The 19,635-nt window shown below is 44.9% G+C and overlaps 1 protein-coding gene across 11 annotated transcripts in view; it reads right to left on the minus strand.

The window, feature by feature from the left end:
• Nucleotides 1–19,635, minus strand: part of SEC31B (SEC31 homolog B, COPII coat complex component) — a 38,884-nt gene that overhangs the window by 5,108 nt on the left and 14,141 nt on the right. For 4 of the 11 annotated variants that reach the window (XM_037399309.1, XM_037399312.1, XM_037399310.1 and 1 more), the window contains 16 exons: nt 18,643–18,804; nt 16,533–16,685; nt 15,575–15,805; nt 14,030–14,104; nt 13,349–13,432; nt 12,282–12,390; nt 11,699–11,877; nt 10,885–11,011; nt 9,151–9,296; nt 7,927–8,100; nt 7,091–7,279; nt 6,192–6,405; nt 5,474–5,800; nt 4,367–4,405; nt 1,485–1,543; nt 67–213 (listed from right to left, as the gene is read on the minus strand). In XM_037399309.1, the coding sequence (XP_037255206.1) occupies nt 67–213; nt 1,485–1,543; nt 4,367–4,405; nt 5,474–5,800; nt 6,192–6,405; nt 7,091–7,279; nt 7,927–8,100; nt 9,151–9,296; nt 10,885–11,011; nt 11,699–11,877; nt 12,282–12,390; nt 13,349–13,432; nt 14,030–14,104; nt 15,575–15,805; nt 16,533–16,685; nt 18,643–18,804 (2,415 nt within the window). Of the gene's footprint in view, nt 1–66; nt 1,207–1,484; nt 1,544–4,366; nt 4,406–5,473; nt 5,801–6,191; nt 6,406–7,090; nt 7,280–7,926; nt 8,101–9,150; nt 9,297–10,884; nt 11,012–11,698; nt 11,878–12,281; nt 12,391–13,348; nt 13,433–14,029; nt 14,105–15,574; nt 15,806–16,532; nt 16,686–18,642; nt 18,805–19,635 lie in introns of those variants that run through there. The other 7 variants (XM_037399314.1, XM_037399316.1, XM_037399315.1 and 4 more) reach the window with 7 other exon arrangements.

A 19,635-nucleotide genomic window follows, 5' to 3' on the forward strand; every position in this document is an offset into this window, starting at 1 on the left:
AGCTGAGTTGCTTTTCTACTTGACAGGGACTTGGTGGCTGGGGAACACCCCACTTTCCATGGGTACCTGCACGCTGCCTTCCTTTGGTGCTCCAGGGGGTGACTGGCCAGACTCTTGCAACCTGGACAGCTGAGGATGGATCCCTTGGGGCTCAGCGGGCAGGCTCATTACTGGAGCCGTGATGGGGGCTGGAGGAGTAAATTTCTCAGGCAACTGTCAGCAAAAAGAAAAGAAAAGAAAAAGAAGTATCAAGAAAACTAAGTCCAAGGAAGAAGGGTTCATTACACTCTCTGCAGTCAAATTCAACTTCCTTTCTAATTTGTAGAGTGCCCAGTTCTCAAGATGATGTGCAACACATCCCTGTTCTTTCAGCTCCCTGACTGAGAGGGGGGGCCTTTCCTCTTGCATCCTAGATGAACAGTCAAAGCGACAGCAAGAAAAGTCCTCTGGAATTGCTCAATCAAACAGATCCGATGCCCCTGAAAGCACTAGTCCTCAGAAAGCTGCCTTGGCTCTGCGACGGCACGAGTCCTGAATGTAGAGATTAGCAGCAGTAAAGTGTCCAACAGAGCAAGTGTTGGGGAAAATCCCACAACATGGGGGGAGAATCCTCTTGCAAACACTTCATCATGCCCCTGCTAAGCCAGAGAGTCAGGACAGATTCACTCCGACCGGGCGAGATCAAAAGGAGATGGCTTTAACAAGAGGCTAATCCTGTTGTAGTGAGCACAGCCTGAAGCAGGTTCCCAGCTATGCTGCCAGAAAAAGGGCAAGAAGTCTGTTCCAAGATAAAGAAGAGGAGTGGGGGGTGGGAATGGTGCCAAAGAAGCTTCTTGTCACACCTGCCAGCAGGCAGTAGTGGCAGAAATGGGGTACTGAGAGCATTTGCTGCAAAAAAGCTCAGTTCACGGGTCCTCCAGTACAATCACTACAAGGCAGAGAGCAGCAGGGCAGGGCCAACACGGCAGGCAGCTCACAGCTACACCAGTCCCAACCTATTTCAGCAGAAGCGGCGCCTTATCAGTTGGTATCAGCATCTGAGGAAAATGACCGTGGAACTCACTGTGCTGAGGGGAAATGCTGCCCCCAGCTGTCAGGTGTGAAGTGAGCACCATCTCCCCAGCCACTACAAAAAAAGTCGTGGGCAAGGGGGTAAGAGTCATTCCATATTTCCAGCAACAAGTGACTGTACTCAGCCTGCAAGTACTGACAGAGGATTCAGCATCAGGGATTATAAACATGTTAAAACACAGCTACACCACCCGCCCCCCCCCCCCCCCCCCCTCGAACAGCACGTGGGTTTGGAAGGCAGAGGGTCAAGACGGCTTAGACTCCAGCCCAGGCTATGCATGTAATGCAGAAGTAGACAGAACAACATAGAATGAGACCTGCTGAGTGTGACAGGGAGCATTTATAGGAAAGTATTTGTTGCGTGGAGCTCCCTGGCTAATTGCAGCTGACATACATTGCCGCTGAAAGCTTACCTTCTTCTTTTGAAGGCCACCTCTTATAGCAGAGGGATCAGTCCAAGATTCCTGAGCTGCTAGAAGAGACAAGACCCAAATGTCAGACTTTGAGAAGGTGGCCATAGCAACAATTCATAGTCACTTGCATGGCTTGGAACTCCCCTCAACAAAAGGGCCCATGGCTCCAATTCCCCCATCATCCAGTTCCCACGTTCAGACCATTTCAACCAAGGAATTTCAGGCCCAGCTCACATGCGCAAGAACTGGTCCTTACTTCCCTTTCCCTTTCTTAATTACATTCATGCACAGGTTTCATGAAGCGATATCCAATCAGATTGAACTGGCACACACCCACTTCCCCTTCCCCAAAAGCTTTTTTGCAACTACCTGAAGCCTTCCGCATTCTGCACAGGCTGCAGAATTCAACCTCAGGGTCAGGCCTGAACCTTGGTTGGGACCTGCATGAGCGTGCACATCAGGGTTCAGAGAATTCCTGGGGTTCCCCAAACATAAGGGCTATGTTATGGGTGAGAGAGGACTTCTCACCAGCACTCACATGAGTGCCTCATGGTGGCAGTCCACAGCAGTGCAGAGTACTGTGATAAAGGGGGGAAAAGTTTGACGTGCGTTGACATTTTCCCTTTCCAAAATAATGTTCAGAAACAATGCCTAGCAAATTTTGCCGGCTTCTCAACTAAAAGGGAATAGACAACCAGCAAATGCCTTGGGAGCAAAGGGGCGTCTCATCAGATGCTTTTGAGGTATCTAGCCTCTAACCTCACTCCAGGTAATTAAAAAAATCCATCAGACAACATGATATCAAAAGACTTGTGACCACACTTCATTCTGTGAAGGTCAAATTCCAACTACTTTGTCTGCTGTTGTTCTGTAAGGGTACCTGCATCTCTAGACAAACCCCCAGTATTAATAACCTCAGGCCCATGAGACAGGAATAATCTGTGAGAAAGCGGCACAATTCTACGCGGCAATATCAGAGTTGCTGGAGCTCAGTGCCACACTTAATGAGCAACTGATCCTGAACTGAGCTTTAAAAATCACAGGGGAAAGATGCAAAAGGTGCTTCATTACTTTAATTACCTTTATTATTAAAATTCTGGCAGCTTCTTTTTGCCCTCCCTTTTCCCATGATTTCAAGACTCACTCTCTGATGAGTTTGGATCAGTAGTTTAATTAAGTTGGCACTTACTTCTAGCTTGGGGATTCTGTGCCCTAGAACTCTGCTGGCCCCCACTGAGCCTGTGGCCTAGCGTCCCTGGCACCATTCCAACCCAGTGGCACTTTGAATCCTCACAGGAAACTGCTATTTAAATTATAGCCTTTAAGCCAGGCACTTAATCATCAGACCTGAGACAGCAGGACCCTGCTCCATTTTGCTGGGATGAAACTCTATCTTGCCTATGCTACTTGTGAACCAGGATTTCTCGCCAGCCCTGAAAGGAGTACGCCACAGCAGTCTCTAGCAATGCCTGTGCTAGAAAAAAACAGATCATCACAGGCTGGGGTCAGGAATTATCCCAGCCAGAAAGGAGATCAGCCAACATGTTGCTGTCCTTCATCCTGCCCCTGACGCTTCCCACAAGTGTGGGATTTCTGCAAGTGGAGATCTCTCTCCATTGCACTAATGAGAATGTGTTCCTGAGCTGTTCCAATCACGCTCAGGAATTTCCAAAGCAAATGTGGCCAGTGAGATTGAATGGTCATACAGTCCCTTTCCAGGCTAAAGAAAAGTACCCATCAAAACAAAAACAACAGTAGGAGGCAAGAACTTAATGAAGCCTGTTTGCACTTCTGATCTGGGCATGCCTTATGCTGCCATGAAAACTGCAGGTAAATGCTGCCAGGAGAAGTGAACTTCCGAGCAGCAAATTCCCACAGGGCATCTTCAGCCTGACAAAGCGCTTGAAATCCTTGCTATGGAATCATATGAAAACACTGGGGTCTTTTGTTTCTCTGCTGAAAGGATAACTCCCTTTCTAGAGTCCCACTCCACACAGCAAGGCTTGCTTGGGTACCGAGTACTCCGATTTCCTGAATAAAGCTGAGACTCCCTAGATAATCTTTTGTGCCTGGCAGATGGTCTTTGGTGCAGCAGCCACTGTGCAGAGACAGTCCACTAAGACACTGAGCCTTAGCCCACTGACAACAGACTGGAAGATACCTACTCTCCATCATCAATAAATCCCAAGGACAGAAACCAGCACAAAGCATCAGTCAGAAAACCTCCAAGTTCCAAATTCTCCCCAGCAGATGGACTGAGATTCACAGCCAAACCTTGCCCTGTAACTAAAAGCAAAAGGGCTTTCCAGTTCCCCTTGAAACAGAGCCCCCAGATACTGCTCAGGAAGCTCTACACCACTGCTCATTCTGGGATCCACCTCTTCCAAACCACCTGGGGAAAGCATAAGCACAAATAAAGCCACGCATAAGGCTGGGAGTGTAACAGGGAGAAAACAAGGGATGAGTTACAACCACTGGCCTGTTCCTTACCTAGAGAACCAAGAAAGGAAAAGGGGCTCCTTCCCTGTCCTGCTGGCCCAGCAACTGCCTGAAGAACACAGAGACTGAGAATGCTCTAATTCCTCCACAACTGGATGAAAGTATAGAAGGAAGAAGCTGGAGTCCCTGCTTTCTGTATCCAAACTCATCAGTAAGTAAGAGTGCAGCACTTCCATTTCACTTCCAATATCCCCAGCTGTCTCTCAGTAGTTCTCAGGACAAGTATGTCCACTACCCCAGCTGTATAGCTCCCCAGGCATGCAAGGAAACAACAAATAGCAATAAGCATGCATACACAGTAAAACATGCGCACATCCCCCACATCTCACTGCAAGCAGCAACACTGTCTCCCCCACAGATCTGGGGGCTTCTCCGGATACTACCTGCATGATTCCCGTGGGGATCTAGCCAGGGGAAGAAACCTGAAAATCAAGGCAGGGTGGAAGTGTCACCATCACCAACAGCTTTTACTCAGTGAGCAATTCCCTGGACTACTATCCCTGACAGCTTTTGAGAAGGAATTTCTCCAGCTGTAGCTTAAAGCCTTTGTGTGGTCCCCACAAGCTTCACACAGTGGGATTTGCTAACCTTGGTTAAACACAGCTTAGCAAAGGATTCCAGCTGAAGGCAAACCTCAAATCCCCAGCTCCTTCACTCTCTGAATACATGTGTCTTGAAGAGTCACCTGCTCAAAAAATCTAAGGATCATCAGCCTTGTTGTTAGGGATCTCCACAGCCTGGCTAAGCCTGTCCTCCAAGACAGGAAACAAGGAATTTACAAGCACCAGATGTGTTGATGTTTTGGGAAACAGAATGAGGGAATGCCCATCTGCTGGGAACTAGTTCCAACAACACTCTCCTTTTCTTCATCATGCTAGCAAATGACTTCACAGTACTTGCAGGCTGGGTTGGATTCAAACTACAGACCCAAAAGGGAAAAGCTCCAGGTCTACACCACTGCACAGGGGAATCCAGATGTGATTCCTATGCAAGCACTTTATGACAACAGGAGAAAACAGGAAGAACTAGAGCCCAACAGAGAAATTTCATCCTGGAGCTAAGCAAGGGGTATGCCACGGACAAAGAAACAGCACCCTGCTCTCCCAGGATTTCACATGCACTTCTTGTGCAAGTGATATAAGCAGAGGCAAGATCAGTAAGCCTTCCAGCAGGCATTCCCTGGGAACTACCACCCTTTCACTCAGAGCATATGCCTCTGGAGTGGATGACTCAGGGTGCGCTGGGGACGTGAAGACCCAGCATCTTGTAACCACAGCCTGGGGGACAGAGCAGATGAACAGGCTGAATGAAACCATCATCACTGCTGCGCTTCACCACCACAGCAAGACTCAGCACAATGTGCCTGTGAGGTTAGCTTTGGCACCACATCCAGCCTTCATGGTGACACCCCCAGACCTCAAAAAAGTCCCTGCCCATTATATACTGCAAATCCCAGCCAGGAGTGTCCTGGACACACAAATGGTACTTACCTGTGGGAGGAGGAGGAATGCTGGCTGCTGGCAGGGGCTTAGTAGATGGAGCTCCAGGACCTCCCTGAGGGTAACCCATGTTCATGGGGCAATTGAAAGGTGCTGAAGAGAAACCTAGAGGAGACTGGCTTGCCACAGGGAGAGGACAAGCTGCAGGAAGCTGAGATGATGGGACTGAGGCTGGAGTGAAGACGGTGGGTCCAGGTGGTGGAACACCAGAAGGTGTCATGGGCATGGACTGTCCTGGCAGAGAAGGCTGGCTAGGGAAGGGAGCAGGACCAACAGGTCTGACTCCTGATGGTCCAAATGGTTGAGACTGTGAGACAGCTACAAATGAGAAAGAGAGTGTATCAGCTTCGCTTGTTTCATGTGCAAACTACTCCTGACGCTCTCCTTCAGGCTAGTAAGTCTCCTCTTCTCCAAGCCATACCTAGAATATCCATGCTGGGTGTATCTCCCATAACCTAGGCTAGATCAGTCAAACTCTGCGACACAGTTAGCTGTGGCTTCTCCACCCTTATATATGCTTAATATCAGTGGACATGCAGCAACAGTTGCTAGAGCTAGATGTTTCAGAAGAACCAAGCCTCTCAGACAGCTGACTTGTTCTTTGCAAGTACAACAGGCCTGTGAGAAAGAAAGTAGAGGCGCCATCTATGCTGAAGGCTTTAGTCTAAGAAAACCTGGAGAATGGACATGACTATGAGACAATGCTTACCTTGCCCTGAAATGGTTGCTGGAACCAAGCCTAAGTTGTACTGTGGGTATGGGGACCCCCTGGAATAGACACCTGTTTGTGGACCCGTGCTGTCCCGGGGAGGGGTGACATGGTGAGGTGTCATAGACATCGCTGGCACTGGCTGAGGCGTGAAGAGGGAAGGCACTGAAGGCTGAGAAGGTGCTGAAGGGGCAAATGATGACTGATAGTTGGGCTGCAATTAAAAAACAAAGAACTCGCGAATAGCCCACAGTCATGTGCAAGCAGATGCAGTTTCTATCCCTGTTGCTTCTTGGGCAAGAGAAGACGCTGCTGCTGTCAGTGCCCTGGATGGATTGGATCAAAGGCCCCCTCCCACCACATAACTTGCTCAACAAGCTGGGCACCACACTTCAGAATATTCTGTGGCTCTCAAAAGGATTAGTCCTCAGCAGCCAGTTCCCATACAGTGACTTCCTGGAAGCACAACCAGAAGAAACAATGAACCAACAATAACGAAGCAGTAGAGGCTGAAAGCAAAACTTCCTGAACAATCTTCTGGTGCAAGAACTGAGATGAAGCCACACTATGCTAACGTTACTGAGATACGAGGGCGAGATGGGCATAGGAGAGTGAACTACAGCCCCCATTTCCCCCAGTATGTGAGATCTCAGTGGATCACTACACTTGTAACAGACTCCTCTGGTGACTACATGTGGGACAGGGCCTTGTGAAAAGTTGCCAGACAGCCTACTTTTGGATTACCACAGAGCTTGTGTTTGCTCCAGTGAAGGGCATCACTGATGAGTTCTCAATGATGCCTGCAGTGTGCATCATCTCATATGACTTCATACGCCTTCCACAACCCAGTAGCCTTCCTCCCCCTTCCCAGGCCATGAATACCTGAGTTCAAGGCCTACCTTCTCTGGATGTCTGGGACCTGTTTTGGAGGCTGCTCCTTCAGGGGCGGAACCACCTTTGGCTGCTGGAGATGTGTGTTTAATGACACCCACATTGACACGAGTGTAGGGAAAAGGGGGTGGCTGCTGATCACCCACATTTGCTCCTTGAGCATGGAAGAGCCGGTCTCGGAGCTGTTCAATCAGGAGCTGAAACAAACTATGCTTTAGGAGAAGTGCCTTGAGAGTTTTGGATGGAAGGTGCTGGGGATGTATTCAAAGCAGACCCTAACGTAAATGACTGAGCATCAATCTGCAAAACTACCCATTTCTGCAACAGCTACCAGGAAAAAATAACCCACAAACTGTAAGCAACAATCTGGGACATCACCTGCCATACTCCGAGGCAGATGAAGTCTCACTGATCCTCCCACCAGTCTTTATAGAGTATTTCCTCCCCAACCCCTATCCATGTTCGGAAACATAGATTTGTTTCAAACAACAAGGTGATCTCCCCATTCCCTTCCTCTACCACAGCCAGTTTCAGAAATAAATGCAGCTTCACTGGAGAGCTGCTTCCCAGTGTTGTTCTCCGGGAACCATTTTACAGTTCTGTAGCTCCCTTCCTTTTCCATGAATGAAAGGCACTACACAGAAAAGGCAAATGAAGACAAAAGCTGTGTCCTAGAAAAAAACCCACCAAAACAAACTAAAAAACCCAAATCACACCTCTATTCTCAAGTTACCATAATTAAGGTGAAACCTTAAGTCCTGATGCTGATGTCAAAACCCAATCTCTCATACACAGTATCATTTTTCCCTGTAGACTGCCCTTTTCCAACCCATTTCTCACTCACCTCTTTAGAGCTTCTGGGTAGGTAATCCATTGCAGCTGCCAAGCATCCTTGTGATGCCAGGAGACTGGCATATTGAGTGATCCTTTCTGCCAAGACAGGGCCTGGTGCTGGTCCTGCTGTGCCTTGGAGCATCTCAATGGACCTGTTCAGCACCATCACCTTCTCTATGAGATCCTGAATAATCCAGGGGAAGGAAGAAATAGACCACTCAGAATCTGACTCGCTTTACTGGTCCATCTCATGCTGAGACAGTATCAGATGGCTCTCCCCACTTTCAACTGACATCAGGTCCAATGTGAACAGAAGTTACTCTACTCTGCACCAGATACTATCACTAATGACAATTTCTTCACGTGCACTTCTCAGAGAAAAACAGGAACCAGGAAGCAAACCCTGTCACTGCTACCTTTACAGTAAGGGAAAAAAGAAAATCAGAAGCCACAAGGGACATTCCAATCAACTGTGATATTTTCACTAGGAAGTTACTACTGTAACTCTAGGAGTTACAAGCTATCAGTTTGGAAGAGGAAGGATTAAAACCATACCCGGAGAAATTCACCAGGAAAAATTGCTACTGCTGACAAACAGACCAGAAGGTTTTTAGTTACTTAAAGCTCCTTCAACTCCTAGAAATCAAGGTAATGATTATATCTGTAGAATGACACATGCATCACCGGCTGATAACTGAAAAGTGGGAGGAGGTCAGCTTCAAACACAACCAGGAACACTGAAGATCCCTTTCTGTTGCTGTTGTTCACTACTGGGGTTGCAAAACCAGGGAACTCTGTAGTAGAGGGCATTACCTGCAGATACCAGAGCGGGAGACTTGTTCTAGTTCAGTCTAGTGACTGGTGGACACAACAGGGGTTAGTGACTTAGCCAGGACTGGTTTACAGGTAGGTAACCACACTGGCTTAGAAGCCTTGATTCACCTGCAAGCTGACTTCCCATACATGATCATTCTACTTGCAGTGGGAGTAACGCAGCCTAGACTTTGAATTTATGTGCAGTGTAACCAGCACTCTCTAAACACACAAGCCCTTAACGCTTAAGGGTACAAGCTTTCTTTAGACACGAGCCTGTACTCGAGGCTAGAAGAGGATACCTTGCAAACTACGAACAGGTCTTCACTGTGCTGGAAGCCAGATACTCCGATGGGATAACGCAATCAGGTCTACCAGACAGGTCTAAAGAGGAGTCAAACCAAAGTTATAGCACCTGTACCTGCAGGGCAAGGGGTGAAGAAGTCTCGTGGTTTTTTACCCAGCATTCCACCAACCTCTCCACATTGCCTGATGAGATATAGCAGAGGCAGGCATCATTGGAGAGGCCTGCATCTCCCTCTGACTCTAGGCGGGCACCCAGCATGTCTAGAGAGGAAGAAATAACAGCCAACATTTAACACACTCTTTTTCAAGAGCTCATTAATCCTCAATGATCATCTTTTAGGAGTCATACTCTGGCTTGGCATGAAAAGTTATTGTCAGCTTTGGATCTGCACCTAACTAGAATAACAGAATCATAGAATCATTTAGGTTAGAAAAGACCTTTAAGATCACTGCGTCTAACCATAAACCTAACATTGCCAAGTCCCACTAAACCATGTCCCTAAGTGCCACATCTACATGTCTTAAATACCTCCAGGGATGGTGACTCGACCACTTCCCTGGGCAGCCTGTTCCAATGTCTGACAACCCTTTCAGTGAAGATATTTTCCCCAATACTCAATTCAATCCTCCCCTGGTGCAGCTTGAGACTGTTTCCTTTCATCCTATGACTTCCTACTTGGGAAAAAGAGACTGACACCCACCCTGCTACAATCTCCTTTCAGGTAGTCAGAGAGCAGTAAGATCTCCCCTCAGCCTCCTTTCCTTCAGGCTAAACAACTCCAGTTACCTCAGCTGCTCCTCCTAAGACTTGCTCTCTAGACCCTTCACCAGCTTCATTGTTTAATTCTTGGATAACACAGAGAAATGGGCATAACTAAGGAATCCCAAAGCCAACCTGGTTGAAAAAATAATTTTTTCATCTATCTGCCAATTTTTATTTGTCTACTGAGACATATAAAGCAAAGAAAACCCCTAAACATGACAGATGAATTCAGTGAAAAAAATCTAACTGTTTTTTTCTCTCTCTAAAGAGGTGTGATAATCTCCAGGCAACAGTAGTGTCCAGTGTCCAGGGACAGCTAGTAATCTGGCAGCTGTCAATGTTTATCTAATGACATAAAAAAGAAGATAAAGATAAGCTGGAACCATGTCACTATCACCACCGCCACCACAGCCGCTTTCTACACTTACAATCTGGTCTGTAAAAGTTGTCATGTTTTCTTGCATTTCAAGTTGTGTCATCTTACTTATACAAAGTGCTAGCATTTCTCCAACAGCACTTAGCTGTTCCTGTAAGCCAGGAGCTAGTTCCCAGCCAAGCAACATAAGTAACTCTTATCACATTCAGTCACTAGATTGCGTCCTAATTCTGACTCTCAGCACAACCAGTTGCTGAGCATCCTGGACTATTAACAGAACTGAGGAAACTACTGAAGCCATCAAACTTTCATCAATCCCTGTTTCTGAGCTTAAAAGGGAGGGAAATGTGCTGGAAGCATAAAACTCTTTCAGATGGAGTGAAGTCACCTGACCTTTTACTGTCAAGGAAATCCCCTTTTCTCCCCAGAATAAAATATAAATATCACTCTCTTAGTGTCTCAGCCTATCCTGTTTTTTCCATGCTATTGGTAGAGGTGACAGGAAATATCAGCATATATAACTTTACACCATGACTCTCAGCTACACATCTACCGTTCCCTAACTCAACAGTCCATAGTTACTAAGTTCCAGCTCGCTGTAATGAGTAAGGAGTGCTTTCCTTCCTCCACTGCATCCACTTTTTTCCGTAATCAATCCAGGAGTGCCCTCTCCTAAGGGAAATCGCATCAAAACATAGTACACTGCATACCACAGAGCTGGGTGTAGTCCTCATGCTTTGAGTATGTTAACAAGATGGCCAGGGCCTCCTTCCAGCTCTGTAGATTGCACGTGCAAACAATATCTTGCCACTTCTGCTGCACAATGGAGGAAAGCAGCTGTAAGAGAAGCAGAAGGCCTGTTAATCACTGAAGACAAAAATAAGCTGACTGCTTAAGCAAGTGCACCCACAGCAATAGCTCAGTTTCCAGCACACTTCCCACTATGCAGCAACTACCTCACTGTACATTAAGGTCCAGCAATTCCAGCATCCCAGTGCTAACAGTAATTGGAACCGGACGCCTCTAAAGAAAGTAAAAGACCCTGACAAAGCACTTAAGAGAATATGAAAACAGTTGCACTAGGCAAGACTAAAGATCTATCTAACATATCCTGTTTCAGAGCAGCTAGTATCAATGACTGCAAATATAATGTTAGGATATCCCAAACCCTGTTACACTTCCTCATTTGTAAATTAATAAGCTAGGACCTTCTTAGCTGAGCTGTAAAGGGGCAGTATGCTCCACAGGTTACAAGCTTGGGGAGCTGAAGCAGAAACCATTAGAATAAAAAAAAAAAGGGGGGGGGGAAAACAAAGAACACAGACATTCTAGGTGGGCAACATGAAGTTGTCATAAAACTACAAAGGTATGAGAGTAAACGTTGAGTCAAGAGAAGACACACAGATTCTGCTGACACTCCAGTTCCTGCCAAAGCATTTCCACATATATTCAGACAAATATTTGCAAAGATATCACACACTTTCCCCAGCTCAGTGGGTATGGGTACACAAAACTATCACTTACCACAGAGAGTTTTGTCTTCTGCTTGGCAAAGTAGTGTTTCTGGGTCTCCCTTAGGAGATTCTCCCCACCAGCTATAGCCAAGATGATGGCATCAGCAAAGCGCTCTGCTTGCATGCACAGCTCCACCGCACTCTCAAAATTCCCCAGCAGAAGGGCTTGGCTGATGAGTCCATCTGTATCTATGGAGGTGAGAAGCAGAGTCAACCCACAGGAGCATCATCCATATGCATTGATGATGCTGATTTACAAGAGCAGGCAGTAAATACCAACAATACGTGGAAGACCAGCTAAATGAAAATCTCAAACACAAATCACGTTTTGCACTTTTAAAAACCCACTGACTTGACTGTAAGTCTTTCACCATCTAGAAGATTATTCTATATTTTTAATGGGTCTCATATCTGGGAAGAGTTATTTCTCTGCACAGTGCTGAGATACGCTGCATGACACTGGGAGGGATCATGTGTTTTAAAAGTACCCATCTGCTGGAGTGGACCAGATTCTTCCTGGTCTCTCCAATTTTCTGGTTTTCCCTCCTCTACCCTTTCCCTAAGTGAGCAGAAACACACTTCATGTAACATACCTTCTGTGACAGGAATCTCCAATGTACTTATATTCTGTGGGATGAGGTTGTCAAAAAAGGCTGAAGAGGAGGAAGCAGCAGCTACAGCATCACTGGAATTTATCAGAAGCTGTGCAAAGAGTGCAAGAGGCTAATTAATTCACTGAACACGCAGATTCTACCCCAAAGTTTAGTGGATTACAGAGTGGGATGGGGCTGCTCCCATTTGCTTGAGCATGCTCATATAAATCTGATTTCAACTTTGAAAGCCATCATGCCTCCTGTCACTGCTCTATAAATCTGCACAGTTTCACCAGGGCAGCAACAAGAGCAGTGCTGCCATCGACAACGCTTAGGAGATGGATGATATAGACAGGCAAAGCCAACAGTATTACTGGTCAGCATTCATCAACTCAACTGCCAGCCCTTGAGCAAGCTGAACAATTTTGGATGGAATAGGGACAAGCCCAGCAGGTGGTATCTGTAACTAACAGGTAGGATCACAGCCATGCTTTGTGCTCTACTGAAACGTAGGACACAACTGCTGCTCCTAGAATATCTCAGCCAGTATCTCAGGTTTGTGAAGAAGATTACTAATTTGAGGACAGCAGTTTTAGATACCTTAGAGGAGCAAAATTTACAGTGCATGGTGAACCAGGCCTTGGAAGGCATGTGAAGATGTACCCATCCCAAAATTATGTGAGAATACATTTCAAAGGATAGAGGTGAAAAGGAAAGAAATGCAAAATAAATACCACAACAGAAGCTTCACAGAGGAAATCCAGAACTGTAGCATGAAGTTAAGCTGGGGTGAGGCTAATTCTATCACTGAAGAAATCAGCACTGGTGAAGCAAGCCTTCTCGCAGTGTTAACAGCCAGGAGTCCATCTTCATCATTTGCTGATTTGTTTTAAAGCCAGAAGAGACTGCTATGATTGTTTAGTCTGACCCTGAGAGGGTCTGACAGGCCTGTGAACTGCCCTCTGCAATGGCTGCATTTAGCCCAACAACTTGCAGTTGGAATTAAACCTTCCTGTTCATTCTGCCCTCCACTGCTCTCCCAGGCTGGCAAGATGTATAAAACATACCTGATCTGGCTGTGCAGCATTTGTCTCATTTGCCTCAGGAAGGGGCTGTTTATCTGGGATCCCATTACTCAAACAAGAGGTAATCTAGAAAAGTAACACACATGTACAGTGAGACCCTTATAACACCTGGGCAGCAAAGCTACCACGTGACTGGCAAGCCCCAGACACAATTCCCCCAGCTCTTTCACCTGTTCAAAAAATTCCACCTCTCCCTATTCCTGGCTGGCTGCCTATCAGAGATTAGTTATCCTTTTCAGAGCATTGTCCATGCTGCTGCAAGAGTTTCCTCCCCTGCAGCTCCATCAGTGCTATGCCAGACTGTCTTCATCTGTCACCTTCTTCCTGGCTGAGGAATCCCCTGAGATGCAGAGAGCTGGATGCTAGAAGCAGCTCTCACAACTGCACTGTTGTTATACACTTCCCAGAGCGTCAACAACTGGAAGCAAGGTAACGGATGTCAAGACCCCTTTGGTTTGATCCAGCACAGATAGTTATACCCTTACAAGGGCTCACATTTGCTTTGTAATGGGGGATACTTGAGGTACCTCCCGGCTAAAATTTCAAACAGTTTGGTCTTTTGTGTGCTATGAGATCACTCACTCATCTCAGTAGGGACCCTAGAACTCTCCTGCAGCAGCTTTAGTCCTATAAATGTTTCCCGCTATTGGAAAGACCCCTTACCTTCTTTTGCAGGTCCTCTTTACTGTAGCCCAGCAGCTTGAGGAGTTTAGTCCTGGACTCCTGTTCCAGATTCACCTGAGTCCCAAAGGATATTAAAAAGACAAGAAAATACGTAAAATCCTAGAACATCTACACACTGCCAACAGTTGGCTGTTTCTGGCAGCAGCAAAGTTTAGAGCTCAGTTTATAGAGAAGAAACTCAACTATGACAAGCCCACCTAATGACTACTTTGGGGAAAATCTATGCGAAGTTATAATCATGATAAAAAGGTGAAATTCAACTTTGTCACATAGTCTCAATTGAGGTACGACTGTGTATCAGGGCTATGACTGTATGAACACCGAGTGTATTTGGTCATTAATTCCCTGGACAGTCTAGCAATTGCCAAGCTAATCTCTGCAGAGAGACAATGGACTGATTTCAGTCTAGATGAAAGTGAGACAAGGTGGTTGCCTGAAGTCCTAGCTGGCTTCACAAAATTAGTTAACTGTCACAGAAGATCCCTGAGTGGGGATTTCAGACAGGCCAGAGATTCCCACAGGCTGCATGCAGCCTAATTGACAGGTGCTATTTATAAGCTTTAATGCAAGATTGACATTCTGCAAGGAGAATCTGTTTGTCTCAGTTAAGTCCTATGCTGTTCCTATTACAGAACTGATCAAACTGTACACAGATAAGATACTTGTAAACAGTCAGTAGAAACTGCTCTTGAAGATGCAGAAATGGTCATGCAGAACAGTCTTTTGCACAGAAGCTTGGTCTGTAGTTTAAGACAATAGTAATAGATCTTGAATGTACCAGAGTGGTCTCACAGGACCATAGGCCAGCTGGATTATAAAAAAAATAAATCACTAGAATGATAGTTCAATGTAACTCATCTGATTCAGCTGAAAACATTGTTGGAATGACTCTTGCAATGGAGACTACTGTCACCACCTAGACATCACTCAGCCATCCTATTCAAGAGATAAGATTCCCCATGCAAATGTAATACTATGGAAAAGATCCCAGTATTTTGCCACACACACAGTCTACCTATGAGTGTGTGGAAGCCACTACCAAGACTAAGCCCTCCCTGTCCAGAAGGGCAGCCACTCCTCATTACCAAACTTTTTCATATTACTGAATTGTCAATGAAACCATCGTCCTATGTAGGGCTACAGTCAGTCCTCATACCCCCACAGTTCTCTCCCTTATTCTGGGGAATCTCATTGCTCATTTGGACTTTGCCTTGAGAAATAGTAACAGACAGCATGCAGATACAGCTTGGCAGTGGGCTGAGATGAGAAAATCCTGTTTAGCACCTTGACAGGAAGCCCAAATGAGCCCACTGAAAAGACCATTCCTACTGAAAAATAAGACAACCTCCAAAACCTCAACTGCAAAATTTTTTCTTTAGACAACTAACTAACTAGACTATTCAGTTCCATTTTAGTTCCATCTTAAAGAACACGAACATAAAGGGCTAGAGAGGACCATAATGAGCACATTTCACCCAGCACCGTATAAGTACTGACCTCTGTGTCTCACTAGAGCCATCCTACCTTCAAGAAATTCCAAAGGTTCTCATCAAATGGCAACTTGGCTGTCTGGATCTTGCCCTGGCAGTAATCAAGGAGGTTGCCTGACTGCAAAGCCATCTGCAGTTCTCTGGATCGGAGCAGGAATTCAGTTTCAGTAGTGACTTGACTGATGAATACTTGATGTGGGTAAGTCTGCTGCATTTGCTGTCCCGGAGCTTTGGTAAGACCAAAGGTAATCAATTTTCCTCCAAACTGAGAAAGACAGAGGGAGACACAGTCAGCATTCTTACAAACAAAGGTAAAAGCAACTCGCATAGCTCTTCATTTAGCAAGGCTATGATCACAAGGAATCCAAACAGTTTAATGTGTACGGATAGTAGGAACATTGAGGGAGTTCACATCACAAGCCCTTCAGCTAAAAGTCAATAACCATGACACTCCTGTATGTGCTATCAGCCTAGACAATTACAAACGCCAGAGAGGCACAGAGGAAAAAAGTACCATTTGGAACTGTTTGTTCTTTTCTGACACAGAGAGGCAGGCTGCAATGACAAAAACTATCATGTGAATGGCAAGCACTAGAGAGACAGAGAACAAGTCAAGCCACAGGCTAAAAGAACCATTCAAGCCTTTTGATTTAGGAGCAAAGAGGTGAAGAAAATTAAGTAACTGGTTAGGAAGAAAACAGAGAAGAATGAGAATGCATGTCCTGCAAGGACAGCTTTTATAAGTCTTCCTTAGCTTTGTTAACTCCTACTTAAAAGCTCTCATTCTCTGCTACAGGACTCTTTCTTGTTGGAAATAAAACTGAATGCTGAGCAAAAGACCTTTGTTCCACGGGACACCACACTGCAACTTGAACAGACATTAAAACACCCAGGAATTGGAAGATAAAAGATTTCTCTAGTGTAAGAAAAGGATCATGTCAACAAATGACACATCTATTGCAGTTTAAGCTAAGGATGCCCCATTCACTTACTGCAAATGAAACCCCCACAGGTCTGCGAATCCACTTGGGTGGCTTTTTTAATGGTGGAATCAAGGTGGTCTGAGCTACTTGCTCTGGCACTTGCAGAGGAGGAAGGATCTGTCCTGTGCCAAAGGGATCCAGGTTGTTGAAGGAGGAAGAGATCTAGAATCAGAGAAGAAATGAATAAGATATAACTCAATCCCTCTCCACACAGAGTAAGCACAAAAAAAAAAAATTACTTAGTAATTAGTTACTTTCCTTGCTGATGAAGAAAGAGGCTATTACAGCACCTCTTCCTGGAATATCACCAAGTCCCTATGTGAAAGAAATGTTATTTCCAAACAGTCCCAAAAACTATTTCTCAAGAAAGCTTCACCTTGACAGGCTTTCAAGTAATTTTTCCTTTGCAATGTGCAAATTACCTATGAAATGCTTCTTGGCCTAGCACCCAGCTCATAAATACAGGAGTTACAAAATTACTTGCCTTATGCAAGACAGTGACAACATACGGTCAAAAGTTGTCCAACTTATTTCTTATTTTGCTCACAAAAGAATGCTGACTCCCCTTCTGTTGCTGGAGTCTTTCATATGTGTTAGTTTTTTAGGACTGTTCCATGCTTTTATAGTTTAGATGAGGCTGGTGAAATACTCTCTCCAGACCTTCTTGCCTAGACAAGAGAATGTCAAAAGTGGCCCCTGATCTGGATTTCTGACATTTAGGAAGTCAGTGAGCATACATACAGTGCTATTCACAAGCATTCTTAATTTTTAACATTGTTGGCATGGACCCTTTTTGTTTGCTAAAGATAACCTTGTTCAAGTTTGACTAGGCCATAGGGCATAGCTCCAATTTACAGCTGACCAGCATACCTGAAAGGAACCAACATAAGGCTGATCAAGGTAAGGTTGCCAAACAAAGAATCACAAGCAATACCTACATGTTTTGTCTTTCAAGACCTTCTTATGGAGAAACCAATTTCAAAGAAAGACCACTTCCTGGAGGACCAGCTTATACCTAACAGATCGATCACGCTAAACCTTCAAAAAGTAAATACATACTACTAGGGTACCAGTAACATCAACCATCAGGGACAGAGTTTCTGTCCTGATACCATGGAATCCAGAGGAAAGAGACATCCTGGTCATGAACTCACCACCACCATAATTGTCATTATCTCCTCCTATTTGTGCTCTTACTTGTTATTCTGTTTATGTAGAACTTATTCTGCCCTACTGTTCTCCAATTTTGAACAGTGGAAGTGTGGCACATGCAGATGAAGAATGCACAGAAAGAAAATTCTCCATGGGTTAAATAAACCCTTGATCTCCCACAGCTGTAGCTTGATACAGTATTTTCTGTCTCTTGCAAATCCTAGGAAACTGAACTCAGTCAGCTGTAAACGACTATATAAATAACAAAAGCCAGCTCATACTTCTATTCTGTTAAAATCTGTATTGTAAGGCATTTGTTGGCTGGAAGAGAGGGAGGGAATTAAAAAGACTAGACAACAGATTAAAACTAAAATTTTAGACAGTACTGACATTTAATCTGTTCAGAGTTCGTCCATCTATTTATTTGCTAAGCAATGAGTTTCAGTATCCATGTATTAACATGCTCCAAGCTATAGTCAATTGACTTGAGGAAAATTGCCAATAGTGGCTTATAAGCTACTATTAAAAATTCTCTTCTCAACTAAAGATTAACATACTGCATTAATTAGTACCAACGTATTTAATTTTAGCCTAATGACAAGACAAACTTGTTTGTTACTCTAATAGGTGTGCTGCTTTATTTTTAGTCTAGTAGTAATAACCATAAAACATATATAACATCAAAACTACACTTGATCTTGGTTCTCTTTACACACTTCCATGAATTTTGCAAGAAATACTGAAACATCTTTGTCAAGAGGCAATGTAGTCCTTTTGGGACTTGGTGGATATTATTAAGTCCCCACACAGGTAGCTTCTGGTTCCTGTACCATACAGCTACGTCCCGGTGGGTGGGACAGACTGCATCACTTAAAAATCATATTGTTATACATGCATACTTCTAACAACTCTCAGAAGTCAGGTAACTGCCAATCTGCCAATCCATAACAAATTCACAGGACTTTACCTTGTCAGCCTGCGTCTTCTGCTGAGCTTCTAAGTTCCCACCCATAACAGAATAAATGTTGATCCACCCATCAAAAGTGGCAGCAGAGAAGACTGAAGGATTCCTAGGACACCACTGGACATCAAAGCACCACTGACTTCGAATGGGCAACTCGTAAACCACCTACCACAGAACGAGAGAAGGCAGAAGCACAACACGCATAGTCCCCTGCTTTCCCCAAATTACTTTCCCACAGCAAGTGTGTCACACTTTATTTACATATCACCATTGTATACAAATGTGTTATTATTGCTTCTTGCAGGACACATTTGTAACCAAGTTATAGCGCACTGAGCCCAAACAGCAGAAAGCTGCCATACAACAGGATTCTGATTGTAGAACAAAATTCAAAAGCAAGAAGCCAGCTTTGCCATGCCATGCTTTCCAAGTACTACTGTATCAAAGTACTACAGCATTGTCGCACCTGCTGTTGACAAAGGCAGATACATCAGAAAACAACACTAGAAATACAGAAGCCAAAAGGCAAGAAAGCGTCATGGGCAAGAACACGTAAACAGAACATGTAAACAGAACAGAGTAACAAGCCTGACACAGGAAAATAGAAGCCTATAGAAAAAAGTAGAACAACAAAAGAGGGCTATGATAGCTTCAGTTGAACTATGAAGGATATTGCAGCCAACAGGTTTCTGGTCCAGCACTCAAAAATTCAAAGTTCAATTCATGGTCCAGTCACAGACTTCCTGCCTGATGTTGGGCAACTCGCTAACACAACCTTGACTTTGACCCTCCAGTTGGCAACATGAAGAGCTTTCCTTTATGCCTCACAGACACAAAGCAGGGAGAATGACAGCTTCCTTCTCTGTGAGAACATGATCTGCATTTTCTGCTCCCAAGTGTAAAACATTGCATTTGCTTATATTAAAATCTAGACTGCTAAATTAAAAAAAAAAACAAACACAAACCCCAAAAAACCCCAATATCCCCAAATAAAGA

The sequence above is a fragment of the Falco rusticolus genome, chromosome 9, assembly GCF_015220075.1.
Source record: "Falco rusticolus isolate bFalRus1 chromosome 9, bFalRus1.pri, whole genome shotgun sequence".
In the NCBI taxonomy this organism is placed as follows: domain Eukaryota; kingdom Metazoa; phylum Chordata; class Aves; order Falconiformes; family Falconidae; genus Falco; species Falco rusticolus.